This window comes from Strigops habroptila, chromosome 1 (assembly GCF_004027225.2).
Source record: "Strigops habroptila isolate Jane chromosome 1, bStrHab1.2.pri, whole genome shotgun sequence".
NCBI classification, from domain to species: domain Eukaryota; kingdom Metazoa; phylum Chordata; class Aves; order Psittaciformes; family Psittacidae; genus Strigops; species Strigops habroptila.
Window position 1 is genome coordinate 774,469 of NC_044277.2, and position 19,716 is coordinate 794,184.

At 59.5% G+C, this 19,716-nt stretch overlaps 2 protein-coding genes across 6 annotated transcripts in view; one reads left to right on the forward strand and one right to left on the reverse strand.

Annotated features, from left to right (window-relative positions):
* The window catches only part of GPT (glutamic--pyruvic transaminase), a 10,802-nt gene extending 8,525 nt beyond the window's left edge, over nt 1-2,277 (forward strand). Inside the window, exons 6-7 of the mRNA XM_030502537.1 lie at nt 1,281-1,361; nt 2,132-2,277. Coding sequence (XP_030358397.1) covers nt 1,281-1,361; nt 2,132-2,277 — 227 coding nt within the window. The remainder of the gene's footprint in view (nt 1-1,280; nt 1,362-2,131) is intronic.
* Nucleotides 2,278-5,234: 2,957 nt separating this feature from the next.
* Nucleotides 5,235-19,476, reverse strand: RECQL4 (RecQ like helicase 4). Of its 5 annotated transcripts, none has more exons than XM_030477994.1 (24): nt 19,127-19,469; nt 18,192-18,225; nt 17,586-17,695; nt 17,200-17,334; nt 16,296-16,984; nt 15,530-15,629; nt 13,799-13,925; nt 13,072-13,194; nt 12,709-12,858; nt 12,534-12,626; nt 12,292-12,428; nt 12,107-12,190; nt 11,761-11,949; nt 11,499-11,681; nt 9,988-10,177; nt 8,461-8,741; nt 8,247-8,384; nt 7,530-7,689; nt 7,322-7,451; nt 7,010-7,182; nt 6,190-6,376; nt 5,919-6,069; nt 5,713-5,821; nt 5,235-5,627 (listed from the first exon to the last, which is right to left on the reverse strand). In XM_030477994.1, the coding sequence occupies exons 1-24, from the start codon at nt 19,208-19,210 to the stop codon at nt 5,506-5,508; spliced, it is 3,879 nt and encodes a 1,292-aa protein (XP_030333854.1). In that variant the 5' UTR covers nt 19,211-19,469; the 3' UTR covers nt 5,235-5,505. The 5 variants fall into 5 exon arrangements, with proteins under 5 accessions (XP_030333854.1, XP_030333863.1, XP_030333847.1 ...); XM_030478003.1 differs by having other exon boundaries at nt 12,709-12,855; nt 13,072-13,197; XM_030477987.1 differs by having other exon boundaries at nt 13,072-13,197; nt 19,127-19,468.
* Nucleotides 19,477-19,716: the final 240 nt, after the last annotated feature.

Sequence of the window (19,716 nt, forward strand, 5' to 3'; positions counted from 1 at the left end):
TAACCCCTCATTAACCCCCCTCATTAATCCCCTCATTACCCCCTCATTACACCCTCATTAACGCCCCTCATTACCCCCCTCATTAACCCCTTCATTAACCCCCTCATTACCCCCCATTAACCCCCCTCATTACCCCCCTCATTAATCCCTCGTTAACCCCTCATTACCTCCTCATTAACACCCCTCATTAACCCCCTCATTACCCGCTGTCACTCGCCCCATTGCCCTCCCTGACACCATCCTCATTAACCACCTCCTTACCCACCCCATGGCCGCCCCATTGCCTGCCCCATAACCAGCCCCAGCGCCCTCCCCATGGACATGGACACCGGCAACATCGGCAAAGTGGGGCACAACTTGTGGGGCGCCCCATAGCAGCGCACGGAGGGATTGGGGGTGACCCTGGGCAAGGATTATAGAGGGCTTGGGGGGAGGGCCATGGGGTGTCCAGCATGGGTGTGGGGCACTGGCATGAGATATAGGGTGTCCAGACCCATGGGGTGCCCCATACAGCCCATAGGGTGCCCCATACGGCCCATAGGGTGCCCCATATGGCCCATAGGGTGCCCCACATCACTCATGGGGTGCTTGGCATGACCCATGGGATATGTGGCCCTGGTGCCATGGGGTGCTCCACTTGGGTTATGGGGTGCCCAGCCCCACGGTGCTACCCATAGCCAGCCCCATGACCTTCCCCTTCCCATTGGGGCCACCAATGGGCCCCACATCCCCCCCTGCACCCCCAAACCCCTTCAGCCCCATTAACCTCCCCCATATGGGACCCATCACCCCATAGAGACACCCAAGGGCTGATGTGGGGTGAGGGGGCACCCATGGGTGCTGGTCACAGCCCTTTATTATGGGGGCCAGGGGACACCGGGGTTGTGCCCTCCAGCTGCCATGGGGTTCTGTGGGGCTCTATGGGGCTCTATGGGGCGCTGTGGGGCGCTATGGGGCGCTATGGGGCGCTGTCGGCATTAGGAGAACTCCTTGACGTACTTGGTGTAGAAGCTGCTGAGCTGCTCCAGCACGATCTGGAGCTTCTCGGTGTGGGGCAGGATGGTCATCCTGGGGGGCAGGGGCTGGTTGTGGGGCGTGGGGAGATGTGGGGCACCCCCCGAGCCCCACAGCGCCAGCTCTGCCCCACAACCGGCTCCTGCACCCACCCCTCGGGCACCCAACAGCCCCTTGTCCCTCGTCCCACCACCCCATAGACCTTGTGTCCACCTCAATGGCCACCGTCAATGGGGGCTTTGTGTGGGGCAGCTCCATGGAGGGAGCCCAGGTCCAGCATTCCCAGCCCCACATTGTCCATCATTCCCAGCCCCACATTGTCCATCATTCCCAGCCCCACATCCCCTGTCCCTCATTCCCAGCCCCACATTGTCCATCATTCCCAGCCCCATATCTCCATGTCCCTCATTCCCAGCCCCACATTGTCCATCATTCCCAGCCCCACATTGTCCAGCATTCCCAGCCCCACATTGTCCATCATTCCCAGCCCCATATCTCCATGTCCCTCATTCCCAGCCCCACATTGTCCAGCATTCCCAGCCCCACATTGCCCATCATTCCCAGCCCCACATCCCCATGTCCACCATTCCCAGCCCCACATTGTCCATCATTCCCAGCCCCATATCTCCATGTCCCTCATTCCCAGCCCCACATTGTCCATCATTCCCAGCCCCACATCCCCATGTCCACCATTCCCAGCCCCACATTGCCCATCATTCCCAGCCCCACATCCCCATGTCCACCATTCCCAGCCCCACATTGTCCATCATTCCCAGCCCCATATCTCCATGTCCCTCATTCCCAGCCCCACATTGTTCATCATTCCCAGCCCCACATTGCCCATCATTCCCAGCCCCACATCCCCATGTCCCTCATTCCCAGCCCCACATCCGCACATCCCACCCTCCCCGTGTCCACCCCATCACCAACTGGTGGGACCCCAAGGCCCGAACATGCCCCATGTCCCCCTGTGTTGGTGTCACCCCCCACCGCGGTGCCCATCACCACGAGGACCCGCAGCTCCTCACCCCATGGAGCAGCCCCATGGACGGAGCATCCAGACCCCTCTTTAGGTGCCGGGGACGGTGCCACCACCACAGACCTTGACCTCGCACAGGGGAGGAGGTCACCGTGGGGATGTCCCACCAAGATGGAGCTCAGGAGGTCACCACGGGGATGTCCCCACCAGGAGATGGTGGCACCACCATGGTGATGTCCCATGAAGATGGAGCTCAGGAGATGGTGGCACCAACACCAAGGTGATGACCCTCACCAAGATGGAGCTCAGGAGGTCACCATGGTGATGTTCCCCACCACGATGAAGCTCAGTAGCTCATGGTGGGTGATGTCCTCACCAAGATGGAGCTCAGGACACGATGGCACCAGCACCAAGGTGGTATCACCACCAAGATGGAGCTCAGGAGATGGTCACCACGGTGATGTCCCCACCAAGATGGAGCTCAGGAAGTCACCATGGTGATGTCCCCATGAGGATGGAGCTCAGGAGGTCACCAAGGTGATGTCCCACCAAGATGGAGCTCAGGAGCTCCTGGTGGTGATGTCCCCACCACGATGAAGCTCAGCAGCTCATGGTGGGTGATGTCCTCACCAAGATGGAGCTCAGGACATGGTGGCGCCAGCACCAAGGTGATGTTCCCCACCAAGACGGAGCTCAGGAGATGGTCACCATGGTGATGCTCCCACCAAGATGGAGCTCAGGAGATGGTCACCGTGGTGATGTTCCCACCAAATAGAGCTCAGGAGCTCACCATGGTGATGTCCCCATGAGGATGGAGCTCAGGAGGTCACCACGGTGATGTCCCACCAAGATGGAGCTCAGGAGCTCCTGGTGGTGATGTCCCCACCCAGATGGAGCTCAGGAGATGGTGGCACCAACACCATGGTGATGACCCACACCAAATGGAGCTTAGGAGATCACCATGGTGATGTTCCCCACCAAGATGGAGCTCAGGAGATGGCACCAGCACCACCACGGTGATATCCTCACCACGATGGAGCTCAGCAGCTCCTGGTGGTGATGTCCCCCGCATGTTAGAGCTCAGGAGATGGTGAAACCAGCGCCATGGTGATGACCCCCCACAGTGGAGCTCAGGAGCTCACGCTGGTGATGTCTCCATGAAGATGGAGCTCAAGAGGTCACCATGGTGATGTCCCCATGAAGATGGAGCTCAGGAGGTCACCATGGTGGTGTCTCCATGAAGATGGAGCTCAAGAGGTCACCATGGTGATGTCCCCATGAAGATGGAGCTCAAGAGGTCACCATGGTGATGTCCCCATGAAGATGGAGCTCAGGAGGTCACCATGGTGATGTCCCCATGAAGATGGAGCTCAGGACATGGTGGCACCAGCGCCAAGGTGATATCACCACCAAGACAGAGCTCAGCAGCTCCTGGTGATGATGTCCCCACCAAGATGGAGCTCAGGAGATGGTGGCACCAACACCATGGTGATATCACCACCAAGACGGAGCTCAGGAGCTCACCGTGGGCAGAGGACCGGGTGGCCGGACGCCCCAGCACCACGTTGTGACCTACCAGAGGATGGGATGAGCCCATCACCGCGTGTCCCACCAGGAGGTGGCTCCGGGAGGAAGGGGGTGGGATGGGACACAGCGGATGGTGGGATGGGACACACCGGATGGTGGGATGGGACGCACCGGATGGTGGGATGGGACGCACCGGATGGTGGGATGGGACACAGCAGACACTGTGATGGGGCACCTCTGGGTGGCCACACCTTGTGTGAGGACCTCAGCGAGCAGCAGCAGGGCCCTGGGCAGAGCCGTGGTGGGACAGGATGAGCCCAGGAACCACCCGTGAGCTGGGATGCACCAAAAGGAACCTGAGGAGAAGGACTTGGGGGTGCTGGGTGAGGAGAAGCTCCTCAACTCATGGACTCATGGGGTAACGTGGTGGGAGATGCTTTGATTGGTGGTGGCCATGGAGGGGAGATGAAATGGAGAAGAGAAGCTCCAGGGAGACCTTGGAGCAGGTCCAGGGCCTAAAGGGGCTCCAGGAGACCTGGAGAGGGGCTTTGGACAAGGGATGCAGGGATGGGATGAGGAGGAACGGCTCCAACGGGAAGAGTTAGATGGGATCTTGGGAAGTTCTTCCCCATGAGGGTGGTGGGACATGGGAATGGGTTGGATGGAGAAGTTCGGGGTCACTGGAAGTGATCCAGGCCATGTTAGATGGGGCTTGGAGCAACCTGCTCTAGTGGAAGGTGTCCCTGTGGAACTGGAGGATCTTCAAGGTCCATCCCAACCCAACCCATGCCGGGGGGGTCACAGTGACCAGTGATGCCCAATGAGAAGGTCCCAAGCCACCCCCACGTACATCCCAGCCCCACCAGCCCCATGGAACCCCACCGTTACGGCGCTGAGGGGAGGCTGCAGGGTCCCCACCAGCTCCTCCACGATGCTCCGTGTCCTCAGCACCACCAGGAACAGCTGAAGGGAAGAGGATGAGGAGGGAAGATCCTGGTGCTGCGGCACCAGCGCGGTGTCCTCTGGGGCTGGGCGAGGAGGAGGAGGGATGGAGGAGGAGGGATGGAGGAGAAGGGATGAAGGAGGAGGAGGAGGGATGAAGGAGGAGGAGAAGGGATGAAGGAGCTGCACAAAGCAGGAGCAAACTGGGGCGTGAAGTTCTCCACCTCCACCTCACCGGCAGGAGGTGCCGGTGGTAAAACCCAACTTGGTTTTGGGGGGGGGGTTGAAGGGTTTCATCCTGCCCAAGAGTGGGCACCCAACTCCCCTGTCACCATGGCAATGGGTATCCAACCCCTTATCTCCATGGCAACGAGCATTCAACCCCCTTATCTCCATGGCAACGGGTATCCAACCCCCTTATCTCCATGGGGAGACACCTACCCCCATATCTCCATGGCAACAACCATCCAACCCCTTATCTCCATGGCAATGGGCATCCTACCCCCTTATCTCCATGGTGATGGGCACCCAACCCCCATATCTCCATGGTGATGGGCATCCAACCCCTTATCCCCATAGCAATGGGTATCCAACCCCTTATCTCCACGATTATGGACATCCACCCCTTTGTCTCCATGGTTATACATCCAATCCCTTATCTCCATGGCAATGGGCAACCAGCTTCTCATCTCCAAGGCGATGGGCATCCAACCCTGCATCCCAGTGGCAACAACCCCTCTCCATGACCATGGCAACAGAGGCAGAAGGTGGGTCAGATCCACGAGTTTTATTAATTCCTCGATAAAATCCACATAAACCCTGGAAAGCCCGAGTGGAGGCAGCGCCTGGAGCAGGCAGAACCCCCCCGAGATGTGGTCCTGAGGTGGTGGACAAGACCTTGGCGATGTCCCATTGTCCTTCAAGTACGAGGTGGTGGCAGCATCCCCACCACCACGAAGACGATCTGGTCTTCGGGTGATGGACAAGGGATGGGTGATGACCCTCAACCACGAGCTGGTGGTCCTGGGCTCTGGCTCCTGCCCTCACCTGGTGGCCAGGATCTCCTCGGTGGCCACGCGGGCGAGGTGGTGGAAGTCCATGCACAGATACCTCCTCCAGAAGCGCCGGTCGCGGCCGTAGACCTGAGCCGGGAAACACGGGCTTCCTGCCGGGAAGAGGCAGGGAAGGGCCTGGCTGGGAAGAGGAAGGGGCAGGAAGAGCCCAATTCCAAGCTCTCCTCCTTCTCCTACCGATGCCGTGGAAGATCCTGGCGACGGCTCTGCCGGAGAACTTCTCATCCCGGCGGATGTCGAGGAAGTGGCGGATGTCGGCGCGGGCCTGGCTCTCCCAGTCCCGCAGCTGGGGAGGACGGGACGTGGTGAAGGTCGCGTCCATCCTCCTCCTCGCCCCAAGCTCACCCCTGGGCACAGCTCCCAGGAGAAGTGGATTTACTCACTTGGGCATCACCGAGACCTTCCTCCTCTTCCTCCTCGCGGCCGCGTTCAACCCGCTCCTTCTCGAAGTAGTCGCTGAGCAGAGCCTTCAGGCGGGAGCTTCTCTGCTCTTCTTCAGCCACCGGGTGAGGGCCATAGGTCTGGAAGGCCACGCTGCCCCCCCAGCATCAGCCTCCTCCTCCTCCCACCCTCCCAGTACCAACACAAACCCCAAACTGGGAGGGATGAGCAACCAAACTAAAGGTTTTGGGGGTCTTCTCCACCCATGCTCACCTCTGGAAGGCCTGGAAGCAGGCACGGAGCTGGCCAAGGGCCATCTTCTCCCTGGCCACCACTCTCTGGTGGAGGAAGTCGCAGACGGAATCCAGCTCTTCAGCACTGAGGTCGCCGTAGACGCGCAGGTGGAAGGACAGGTCTCCAAACTCCACCAGGACGCCGCTGTTCCCAGCCCTGCGGCCATCTGAAGGCACCAAGAGAGGGTTGGAGCCCACAGTGATCTGGTGTCCACCAAGACTTGGTGCCCACCAGGACCTGGAGCCCACCATGACCTGGAGCCCACTAAGACCTGGTACCCACCAAGATCTGGTATTCACCATGACCTGATGGTCACCAAGACCTGGAGCCCACCAGGACCTGAAGCCCACCAAGACCTGGAGCCCACCAAGACCTGGTGCCCACCATGACCTGGAGCCCACCAAGATCTGGTGCCCACCATGACCTGGTGCCCACCATGACCTGGTGCCCACCAAGACCTGGAGCCCACCAAGACCTGGTGCCCACCAAGACCTGGAGCCCACCAAGACTTGGTGCCCACCATGACCTGGAGCCCACCATGACCTGCTGCTCACCAAGACCTGGTGTCCACCAAGAGCTGGCACCCACCATGACCTGGTGCCCACCAAGACCTGAAGCCTACCAAGACCTGGAGCCCACCATGACCTGGTGCCCACCAAGACCTGGAGCCCACCAAGAGCTGGAGCCCACCAAGATCTGGTGCCCACCAAGAGCTGGAGCCCACCATGACCTGATCCTCCCCACGACCAAGCCAACCGGATGGACCCCGCTCCCAGGGAACCCCGGGAGATGCCGGTACCTCTCCGCAGCCGCGGGTCCCACTGGAGCTGGCGCAGGGCTCGTTTCACCAGCACCACTTCCCACCCCATGGAGTCACTCAAGGAGACCACGTTGAACTCCACGGAGCTGCTGTGGACGTGGTCCCTCCCCTCCAGGCGCTCCCGAGCCAGGAACACGGCCACGGGTGGGGAGCTGAGGAGCAGGAGACACCAAAACCACGTTGGCCTCGTGGTTTGGAGCCTCAGTTTAGCCTCCAGCAGAGCTCAGGGCTGTGGAGCACATCCCACCCAACACACACCATGGTCTTGGTGGCCACCATGGAGGCTCCTACCTCCGGGCCACGTCCCGGAGCTGCCGGGGTCCTCCGTAGCACTGGAGCCGGCACGAGGAGTAGGTGGGAGGCAGCAGCTCCAACCAGCGCCGCGGGTGAAGCTCCAGGTAGCACAGGAGGGTCTCGATAGCTGCAGGAGAGGAGGTTGAGGAGCTGCTGGAGGGACCCCAAAGGGATCTGGGGGCTCCAGGGCTGCTATTCCCATCACCTTCCTCCCGGAGGTCCAAGGCCTCCACGGTTGGTTGGATGGGGATGGCTCGCTCGTGCTTGTAGCACACCCGTGGCCTGCTCTGCCTTGTCTTCTTCTCCTCCTCTTGCACCTCCTCCTCCAGGAGCTCGACCATCTCAGCGTCTTCCACCTCCACGTCCTGCAATGGAGGCGTCACACGGCGCGGTGCCACCGGTGAGAGGACATCCCAAACATCCCAACTGCTCTCCTGGCCACATCCTGCACCTCACCCGCACGTCCCACAACTGGTTTCATGGACTCATGGAATGGGTTGGGTTGGAGGGACCTTAAAGCTCCTCCAGCTCCAACCCCCTGCCATGGGCAGGGACACTTCCCAGTGGAGCAGGTTGCTCCAAGCCCCTGTGTCCAACCTGCCCTTAGACACTGCCAGGGATGGGGCAGCCACAGCTCCTCCCTTCAACCCTTCCCATGTCCCAGCACCCTCATGGGGAGGAACTTCATCCCAAGATCCCACCCAACTCTTCCCTCTTCCAGTTGGAGCCGTTCCTCCTTATCCCATCCCTCCATCCCTTGTCCAAAGCCCCTCTCCAGGTTTCCTGGAGCCCCTTTAGGCCCTGGAGCTGCTCTAAGGTCTCCCTGGAGCCTTTTCTCCCCCATTTCACGACCACCCAACAACTAAACCATCTTCCACCACATTATCCCATGAGTTAAGAAGCTGGGAAGGTTCCTCCTCACCTTGGTGACCTCTTGGTGCTTCTGATGCAGCTCCAAGCACTTGCAAGGCACAAAAACCTTCTGCACCAGCTTCTTGACGGTCACAAAATCCACCGAGTCACCATAGATGTGACGCCGCAGCTCGTGGAGGTCCCCTCCCTGGTGGAACACGGGTCAGGCTTGGCCAGGAGAGCCCTAAAACCAAGGAGAACCCCTTCCTACCATCAAGCGTTACCTCTGGATCCAGGAAGAGGTGACAATGAGCCGTGGCTCCATCCCGCCCGGCGCGGCCGATCTCTTGGACGTAGCTCTCCAAGTTCTTGGGCATGTTGTAGTGCACCACACCGCGGACGTCTGCTTTATCCAACCCCATCCCAAAGGCCACCGTGGCCACCACGACGCGCAGTTGGCCGCTCATGAAGCGCTTCTGGACGCGGCGGCGCTCGGCGGCGGAGAGGCCGGCGTGGTAAGAGTCCGCCAACCACGCCGGGGACCGGCGCCGGAGGCTCTGCTTGGCTGAGGGAAGAGGGGGAGAAGCTTTAATTTAGGTGTTTTAGGACTAATTTCCATCATTGAACCCCCAAGTGGTGATGAAACGAGGGGTGGACACGAGGAGAAGACCCTGCTCCAGGTTGAAATCAATGGGGAGGAGAAGAACCGGCGCGTTCCTCAGCTCTTTGGTGTCATCAAGCTCAGGTTGGTTTGGAAATGGGGCGGCAGGAGCGGGCCCAGCCTCAGCAAACAAAGCAGGATCCAAGTGATTCCAAGGAGAAGAAAGACTCCCGGGACACGGGGAGAAGGTCGGGAGGGAAACAAGCCCACAGGGGTGGGCAATGAGGACCAGACCCAACCTCCAGCAGCACTAAACCCACGTCTGAGTGGCCAATGGAGCCTGAAACCTCCCCACAAGCACAGCTCATTCTCTACGGATTCCCCATCCCAATGTGGATCCACCAGATGGGACATTTGGGGCTCCATCCCAACGTGGATCCACCAGATGGGACATTTTGGGCTCCATCTCAATGGGGATCCACTAGATGGGCTATTTTGGGCTCCATCCCAATGTGGATCCAACCCATGGGCTGTTTGGGGCTCCATTCCAATGTGGATCCATCAGATGGGACATTTTGGGCTCCATCCCAACGTGGATCCACCAGATGGGACATTTTGGGCTCCATCCCAACGTGGATCCACCAGATGGGACATTTTGGGCTCCATCTCAACGTGGATCCACCAGATGGGACATTTTGGGCTCCATCCCAATGTGGATCCACCAGATGGGACATTTTGGGCTCCATCTCAACGTGGATCCATCAGATGGGACATTTTGGGCTCCATCCCAACGTGGATCCACCAGATGGGACATTTTGGGCTCCATCCCAACGTGGATCCACCAGATGGGACATTTTGGGCTCCATCCCAACGTGGATCCATCAGATGGGACATTTTGGGCTCCATTCCAACGTGGATCCAATCCATGGGCTGTTTGGGGCTCCATCCCAACGTGGATCCATCAGACGGGACATTTTGGGCTCCATCCCCACGTGGATCCACCAGATGGGACATTTTGGGCTCCATCTCAACGTGGATCCATCAGATGGGAGATTTTGGGCTCCATCCCAATGTGGATCTATCAGATGGGACATTTGGGGCTCCATCCCAATGTGGATCTATCAGATGGGACATTTGGGGCTCCATCCCAACGTGGATCCATCAGATGGGACACCTGGGGCTCCATCCCCACGCGGATCCATGCACCCACCCTTGCCTTTCCTCCCTCCGGCAGCGTCCTGCCGCGGATCCCGAGCCGCGGGGGGGTCCCTGGGTGGGATTCCTTGGAGGCAGGTCCGGATGAGCGCCGCGATGCGACTCGTCTCCTCCCGCCGCGTGCAGTAGACAATGATGGAGTCCAGCGCCCCGAAACACTCCCCTTGGAGCAGCGAGATCAGGGCCTAAACATGGAGAATCATGGAATGGGTTGGGTTGGAAGGGACCTTGAAGCTCCTCCAGCTCCAACCCCCTGCCACGGGCAGGGACACCTTCCACTAGAGCAGGTTGCTCCAAGCCCCTGTGTCCAGCCTGGCCTTGAACACTGCCAGGGATGGGGTAATCCCAATCCCAAAGGGAGAAGGGGATGAAGGTCCCCCCAAGACCAGGAGTTGGGGATCTTCTCTCCTAATGGAGCTGCTGGAGCGAGGCCAGAGGAGGCCCCGGAGCTGCTGCGAGGGCTGGAGCAGCTCTGCTCTGGAGCCAGGCTGAGAGAGCTGGGCTGGGGCAGCCTGGAGAAGAGAAGGCTCCTGAAGGGGAGACCTTAGAGCAGCTCCAGTGCCTAAAGGGGCTCCAGGAAACCTGGAGAGGGGCTTTGGACAAGGGATGCAGGGATGGGATGAGGAGGAACGGCTCCAACGGGAAGAGGGAAGAGTTGGGTGGGATCTTGGGATGAGGTTCTTCTTTCCCATGAGGATGGTGGGACACTGGCAGGGGTTGAAGGGAGAAGCTGTGGCTGTCCCATCCCTGGCAGTGTTCAAGGCCAGGTTGGACACAGGGGCTTGGAGCAACCTGCTCTAGTGGAAGGTGTCCCTGCCTGGGGCAGGGGGTTGGAACCAGACGATCAAATGTGAGCAGCAGGTCAAAGGAGATGATCCTGCCCCTCTGCTCTGCTCTGGTGAGACCCCACTTGCAGCACTGTGTGCAGGGCTGGGGTCCTCAACATCAGAAGGACATGGAGCTGTTGGAGCAAGGCCAGAGGAGGCCACGAGGATGAGCAGGGGCTGGAGCAGCTCCCGTATGGAGCCAGGCTGAGAACATTGGGGCTGTTGAGCCTGGAGAAGAGAAGCTGCGTGGAGACCTCAGAGCAGCTTCCAGGGTCTGAAGGGGGCTACAAGGATGCTGGAGAGGGACCTTCATCAGGGACTGGAGTGATAGGACAAGGGGTGATGGGTTCAAACTGAAACAGGGGAAGTTCAGGTTGGAGATAAGGAAGAAGTTCTTTACAGTGAGGGTGCTGAGGCACTGGAATGGGTTGCCCAAGGAAGTTGTGGATGCTCCATCCCTGGCGGTGTTCAAGGCCAGGTTGGACAGAGCCTTGCCCACATGGTTTAGGGCAAGGTGTCCCTGCCCATGGCAGGGGGGTTGGAACTGGATGATCTTAAGGTCCTTTCCAACCCAAACCATTCTATAATTCTATGATCTTCAAGGTCCCTTCCAAGCCAACCCATTCCATGATTCCACGATCCAGCACCGCAGCAACAAATCCCATTCCCACGTCCCTACCTCATCCCTGTCCCGGTCCATGGAGACCGAGAGGCGCAGGTTTGGCGGCACGGCGGCCGAGTGCACCGTTATCCCTTCCTCCGGTGGCATTCCAAGATGTTGGACCACATCCCGCGCCGTGGCCAAGGTGGCCGTCGCCGTCAGCCCCAGGAAGCACCGGACCCCCAGGCGGTCCCGCAGGACCTGCCGGGAAGGTGAGGATGAGGAGGATGAATCCCGGCCGCATTCCCAGCCCCTCGGGACGGCTTCTCCCATCTCCCACCTTGCAGAGCCGCAGGTAGCACGGACGGAAGTTGTGGGACCACTCGGAGACACAATGAGCTTCATCGATGCAGGCGAAGGCCACGGGTGGCAGCCGGTCAGCGGAGGGCAGGAAGCCACATCCTGACCCACTGCCACCAACCAGAGCTTCTGGGGACAGCAGCAGGACCTGCACCTCGCCCTGCATCACCTGTGGAACACACCGGGTCCAGGAGATCCATCCGGCACAACGGGAGGTCCATCCGCTCTCCCGTGGGAACAGGGCGGGTGGGACATGGCACCGTTGATGTCCCTCACGGGGACATGGAGCACGCGTGGTTCTCCCTGGAGGATTTGGAGCTCCTCACCTTCTCCATCACCGCTTCCCGCTGGGATTTGGGCATGTTGGAGTGGATGCAGACGGCTTTCAGGCACCGCGGAAGTCCCGAGACCTGGAAGCGAAACGTGTCACCTCCACTGGTCTGTGGTGACTTGGACACCTCCCCTATCCCGAGTGAGCACCCAGTGGGGTGGGAGAACTGGGCCATCCAACCTGGTCATCCATGAGGGACACCAGAGGGGAGATGACCAGGGTGATGCACTTGGAGCGCTTGTGGTAGAGGTAAGCGGGGAGCTGGTAGCAAAGAGACTTCCCCATCCCTGTTGATAACACCACCAAGGTGGAGAGACCTGGAAGAACAAGGGGTTGAGGACTTGGCTTTGGGGACAACCTCACTCATTTGGGCTCCCCATGGTCATGGAGATGAAGGGACGATGTAGGGGACAGAAACCCACCGGAGAGGACCCTCATGATGGCCACCTCCTGGCCGGGGCGGAAGGAGCTGTAGCCCAAAGCCCTCAGAGCTTCAAACACCTCCTCCGGGGTCTCTGCAGGGGACAACACGTGGTAGGTGAGGACCAGAGGCACGAACCCACCCAACCATGGCTGGAGCACCCCTTGGAGCCCCACCTTGCACCTTCCCCTCTGGTCCAAGGCTGTAGAGCGGCTCCATGGGCGCTGGTGGAGCTGGTGGCTCATACACGGGCCTCCAACCATCCAGGTGAGTCGTTGCCTCCAAAATCCCATTGGATCTTCCCCGGTTGTTGCCTCCACCCTCTGCTGGGGTTGAAGGCAGCAGTTGGGACCTTTGGGCAGCGTTTCCCCATCATCTGCACACCCCCCGCCCCACCAGAGCCTGGTGTTCCTGGAGAAGACCCATCCCAGCATCATCCCGAGCCACCCAAACCACCCTTAGATCCCTCTGGGATTAAGGAAACTATCCCACGTCTCCATGGGTTCATCCCAAAGCCAACCCCTGGTCCAGGGCCTCACCAGAGAGCTCTGGGTGGAAGGTGTTGGTCCTACGAGCCACCTCCTCCAGCGTGGGCAATGGGGCTTCCTCCTCCTCCTCCTCTTCTTCATCAGCAGGGCTGCTCTTCTCCACCTCTTTGGTGTCTGCTGGTGGGAAATGGGTCTTTCCTTTACTTACATCCATGGGAAGCAGCATCATTCCACCCTCTTCCCAAAATTATCGCTAAAACCCCGTAAGGAAACAGTGGGGAGAAGCCAGAGGGAGGTGGGGAAACCCACCGGGAGCTTTCCAGCAGGGATCTGAACCCAGCCCATGGCTTTGCCAAACCAATCCCATAATCCAGCAGCCAAAGCCAACCCTCGGCCGGCTGGAAAAGCTGGAATTGCCCAGCCTGGAGAAGAGAAGGCTCCTGAAGGGGAGACCTTGGAGCAGCTCCAGGGCCTAAAGGGGCTCCAGGAGACCTGGAGAGGGGCTTTGGACAAGGGATGCAGGGATGGGATGAGGAGGAACGGCTCCAATGGGAAGAGGGAGGAGTTAGATGGGATCTTGGGATGAAGTTCTTCACCATGAGGGGAAATGGGAATGGGTTGAAGAAAAAGCTGTGGCTGCCCCATCCCTGGCAGTGTCCAAGGCCAGGTTGGACACAGGGGCTCGGAGCACCCTGCTCTATGGAAGGTGTCCCTGCCCATCCACTGGATGAGCTTTGAGGTCCCTTCAACCCACCCCATTCCATGGCTCCATGACTACCTTGGCCCCGGCACGCCGATGCCCAGTGTCCTGTCCCACCACAGCGGAAGCAGACGTCAGAGCTTCGGTCCATGGATCCACCTCCTCCAAACCATCTCGCCTTCTTCTGCCACTTCTGCTTCCACACCTGCAGGGTAGGACCAGACCAGGTCACTTTCGTACCTTGATCATCAAGAAATCCAAGTTTGGTGCCACGTTCTTCCCAAAGCTTCACAAAATAAAGGCAATTCCCTTCCAGCTCATGCTCTCCTCACCCACAGATCACCCCAGGATCGTGGGATCATGGAATACCACGTTGAAGGAACATCAAGGATCATCTGCTCCAACCTTTCTAGGCAAAGCATGACCTGGAGTAGATGTTCCAGCACCATGGGCAGCTGAACCTGAAGTGTCCAACGTTTGGGAGTCCACCACTTCCCATGGGAGGTGATTCCAAAGGTTGTCCTCAGCGTGGAACGTATCCCTCTGGAATCCAACTGGAATCTCCCCAAGAGGAGCTTGTGCCCATCACCCTGTGTCTTCTCCATGGGACTCCTTGTCGGAAGGGAGTCTCCTTTTGTGTAGCCACCCTTTAGACAGTGGGACGTGGTGGTGAGGCCTCCTTTGAGCCTTCTCTTCTCCAGGCTGGACAGCCCCAGCTCTCTCAGCCTTCCCTCACACGCTTCCCAGTCCTTGGAGCATCCTTCTCCAGCCCATCCACGTCTATTCCATGGAGCAGGGACCAAAACTGGACACGGTATCCTAAGGGTGGCCCCACAAGCTCAGGACACGGGTGGTTTCTGGACCAGGTCATGGGGAGCTTCTCCTCAGCCAACACCCCAAGTCCTTCTCCTCAGGACACAGCTCCTTGGGTGCCACCACGCAGCCAGTTCCTGGTCCATCCTTCCAATCCATGTCTCTCCAATGAAGAGACAAGGATGGTGAGTGGGACACCACCAAATGCCATGAGCAAGTCCAGGTAGATGACACCAACCACTCTTCTCTTACCCACCGACGTCGTGGCTCCATCACAGGACACCAAATCCACCAGGCACGATGTGCCCTGGTGAAGCCACGTTGGTTGTCACCAATCCCCCCCTTACTGTCCATGTGTCCCAGCATGGTCTCCAGGAGGATCTGCTCCATGATCCTGCTGGGCACCGAGGTGGGACCGAGCGGTCAGTGGTTCCCTGGGTCTTCCTTCATACAATGGGGGTTCTCTTTCCCCTTTTCCAGCCATCAGGAATTCCACCTTGGCACCTTCATCCACCAGTGCCCTCAGGACCCACGGATGCATCTCAGCAGGTCCCATGGACCTGTGCACCTCCAGGTTCCTCAGATGTTCTTGAACCTCATGAACACATTGAACAACGTGATGGGGTTGTCGTGCACGATGAGTCCATGTTGGCTTCTCCCAATCACATCCTTGATTTCCCTTAGGATATCCCCCACGATTCACTCTAGAACCTTCCAGTGAGACTGATGGGTTCCTCATTTCCCCTTCTTGGAGATGGAGGTGACCATCAGCCTTCTTCCAGTCTTCTGGGACACGCCTGGATCTCCAGAACTTCTCAAAGACTCTGGAGCAACAACTCTGGGATACGATCCCAAAGGATTCCACGTGAATTCATGAGGAGATCCTAAAGAAACCCTAGTTCTTTGTGGCAGAGCTGAGGATGGAGAAGCCGAGCGGGCTCCCCACCCTGCAGGACACCTTTGGGTGACTCAGGGAGTGACCAGGTTGGACTTTACCTGCTTGCGGAGGCGATTCCCCCGCAGGGCGAAGCCTCGGACGTGGGATCGACTCTTCAGGTTGAGCCTGACGAAGTTCCCTCTGCTCTGTGGAAGTGCTCTGCAAGGAGAGGAGGAGGGAAGGAACCTGCAGCCAGGACAGGCAGAGACCCATCAACTGCCCAAAGAGCGCTTTGGAGGAGATGATCTCTCCACCTTTTGTCCTTTCCGGGTGACCAAAGGTGATGGAGATGCTCAAAAGGAGGTGGAAGGAGCACGGGGATGAGTACAGAAGAACATGAGGCTAAAAGAAGCCCCCTCAGCACCCGCCTGTGACCATATCTTGGTGTCCCCAACACCAGAGGGATGTGGAGCTGCTGGAGCTGCTGGAAGGGCTGGAGCAGCTCTATGGAGCCAGGCTGAGAGAGCTGGGCTGGGGCAGCCTGGAGAGGAGAAGGCTCCTGAAGGGGAGACCTTAGAGCAGCTCCAGGGCCTAAAGGGGCTACAGGAAACCTGGAGAGGGGCTTTGGACAAGGGATGCAGGGATGGGATGAGGAGGAACGGCTCCGACTGGAAGAGGGAAGAGTTGGATGGGATAGTGGGAAGTTCTTCACTATGGAGGGTGATGGGACACTGGAAGGGTTGAAGGAGAAGCTGTGGCTGCCCCATCCCTGGCAGTGTTCAAGGCCAGGTTGGACACAGGGGCTTGGAGCAACCTGCTCTATGGAAGGTGTCCCTGCCCAGGGCAGGGGTTGGAGCCACTTGGAAGCCATCAGATGGGTCCTACCTGGCAGCGCCGGCTTTGCGGGTGGACCTGGGCTTCTCCTCCTCCTCCACCTCTCCCAGGAGGTTTTCCAAGGGCTCCGCCACCTTCCTCAGCTCCTTTGGGGCCTCCTTGTGCTCTTCCTTCTCCTCCTCTTCCTCCTTGCTCCTCTTCTTCCCACCGCCAGCACCAAACCCTCCCTTGGCTGAGCCTTGGTGGAGGCGCCGCAGCTTCGCCGGAGCCACCGTTCCGTGTCCACCATCTCCACGGGGCCTTTTCCTATTGGAATCTCCTCCTGATTCTCCTCCACCTCCTTCCTCCTGCTTCAGGGGGGCACAGGTGACGTCTCCTTGCTCGTCCTCCTGCGTGGCCCCCGGCTTTGTCCCCTCATCCGCGGGTGTCCCTTGGCACCTCCGGAGCCAGGCGGGATCCAGCGAGCCCAGCGTCTGCGCCACCGTCTCCTTCAGCTCCTGGAATCTATTCCTGGAGGGTGGAGCTTGGGAAGGCTTCGACCCCGCAGCGAGGATGATGGGGGCCAGCCCTGACACCGAGGGAGGAAGGAGGAGATCTTCTGCCTTGTCTTCTTCTCTTGGTGATGGCTCCGTTGGCGCCGGGGACGTGGTTTTGTCGCTGCTCTCCGAGTCCTTCAGGAGCTTGGGGACAACCAGGGTCCTCCTGGAAGTTGGGGTTCTCCGTGGGGTCAGGGGTGTCTCCTGTGCATGGAGGGAAGGATAAAGAGGGCTCAGATCATCCACCACAACCCCACATTCCCCATCCAAACCAAACAGGAGCTTCTGTGGTCCCCACCGCCATCTCCCACCCTTTGCTCACAGCTATGGAAGGAAGGAAGGGGCCGTGATTTTGGGGTCCCGAAGAGGGGAAAGAGGATCAGAAGCAGCTTCAGCCCCGATCCATGACCAGTCCTGACCTTCCCAGCAGCTCCCAGCTTGGATTTCAGCTTCATCCCATAGTATTGCACCGAGGTCTTGGGCACGTGGTGGCTCAGCCGTGAGGCTTTCGGCTGCCGGTTGAGGTGTGAGCCCCAACAACCAGAGTCGGGCCCCTGCAATGACACCAGGAACACTCAATCCCAACAGTTACATCCCAAAACGTGCCAAATCCAAAGCTTTCAACCCAAAAACCAGGAATCCTGTCATGGAGATGGGCTCAGGTACCCCCAAGAGGGGAATGGAGCTGGAGAACAAGCTCCTCTGAGCACATCTTTGGGCCCCAGGTAGGGCTCCTGGTGTGTTTTGGGATGCAGGAAGCATCCCATGGGAATATGCTGAGCGCAGGGGCTGGTTTCTCCAGTACCTGCTCCATGGCTGGAGGCTCCTGAGCTGCTGGTTGGCTGCAGGGGATGGGTTGGGAAGGGTCTGACTCCAATCTCTGCTGCTTCAACATCTTGTATTCCTTGTAGAGCCCTGTGGGACATCACCACGGAATCATGGAATGGTTTGGGATGGAAAGGACCTTAAAGCTCATCCAGTTCCATGGGCAGGGACACCTTCCACTAGAGCAGGGTGCTCCAAGCCCCTGTGTCCAACCTGGCCTTGAACACTGCCAGGGATGGGGCAGCCACAGCTTCTCCCTTCAACCCCTTCCAGTGTCCCACCACCCTCATGGTGAGGAACTTCATCCCAAGATCTCATCTAACTCTTCCCTCTTGCAGTTGGAGCCGTTCCTCCTCATCCCACCCCTGCATCCCTTGCCCAAAGCCCCTCTCCAGGTTTCCTGGAGCCCCTTTAGGCCCTGGAGCTGCTCTGAGGTCCCTCCTTAAGGAGCCTTCTCTTGAGGATCCAGCTGCTCACAAGGGGCCACCTCCACCCATGCAGCACCCCCAGCTCCAGTCACCCACATGGGGAGCCCAGAACCACCCAGGACCCCACATTATCCATGGGGTGAGATGGTGACACTCACGCCTGGTGTCCTCTGGAGCTGCCTCGATGTCAGCCTGCGAAGGAAACACATCAGGAATCATTACTTGAGGCTTTGGAGTGGCTTGTTCCCATCTTCTGCTCCAGGGGGATGGGGGGAAGGGAGGTTTTTGCTGTTTTGGGGTCTTTTAAAATGAAAATCCAGGCTGGACACAGGGGCTTGGAGCAACCTGCTCTAGTGGAAGGTGTCCCTGCCCATGGCAGGGGTTGGAGCTGGGTGAGCTTTAAGGTCCTTTCCAACCCAACCCATTCCATGGTCCTATACAATGGGATTTGGGTGGTGGTGTGCTCGTTCCTGGCTCTGGGATCTCTGTTCCCCTGGGATTTCATGGAATCAACCAGGGTGGAAAAGACCTTTAAGACCATCAAGTCCAACCATTCCCAGCACTGCCAAGGCCACCACTAACCCATGGCACTGAGGCCTCATCTACACGGGGTGTGAACACTTGCAGGGCCGGTGACTCCAGCCCTGCCCTGGGCAGCCTGTTCCAATGCCTGAGCACCCTCTGGGGAAGGAATTGCTCCTCAGCTCCATCTAAACCTGCCCTGGTGCAGCTTGAGGCCCTTTCCTCTTGTCCCATCCCTTGTTCCTTGGGAGCAGAGACCAGCCCCCTCCTGGCTCCAGCCTCCTGTCAGGCAGTTGCAGAGAGCGAGAAGGTCCCCCCTGAGCCTTCTCTTCTCCAGACGGAACCCCCCCAGGTCCCTCAGCCGTTCCCCATCGCACGATACAGATGTACAAGATGTGGTTTACAGGGATACTTTATGGAATCATGGAATGGTTTGGGATGAAGGGACCTTAAAGCTCCTCCAGCTCCATCCCCTGCCCCGGGCAGGGACACCTCCCCCTCGAGCAGGCTGCTCCGATCCCCCCCGTTGTCCCTCATAGGAGCCCCCTTCCCCCCCCCCCCATCACGGTACCTGTCCCGGCTTCCTCCGCCGCTCCCGCAGGAATTTCGCTTCCCACCGCTTCAGCAGCGCCTTCACCTCCCGCTGCCGCTCCATGGGGCTGGGTCCCGCCGGTCCCGGGGCGGGGTAGACGGGTCCGACCACGGGATGTGGGTCCTGGAGCGGGGCACACGGGTCGGGATGGGGATGGGAGGTCCCGGACCGGGGTAGACGAGTCCGACCGGGGATGGGAGGTCCCGGAGCGGGGCAGACGGGTCCGACCAGGGGATGGGGGTCCCGGACCGGGGCAGACGGGTCGGGATGGAGATGTGGGTCCCGGACCGGGGCAGACGGGTCCGACCAGGGATGGGGGTCCCGGACCGGGGCAGACGGGTCGGGATGGGGATGGGGGGGCGTCCCGGACCGGGGTAGACGTGTCAGCCGGGGGATGGGGATGAGGGGGTCCCGGACCGGAGCAGACGGGTCCGACCAGGGGATGGGGGTCCCGGAGCGGGGCAGACGTGTCCGACCAGGGGATGGGGGTCCCGGACCGGACAGACGCATCCGCCCGGGGATGTGGGTCCCGGACCGGGCAGACGGGTCGGGATGGGGATGGGGGTCCC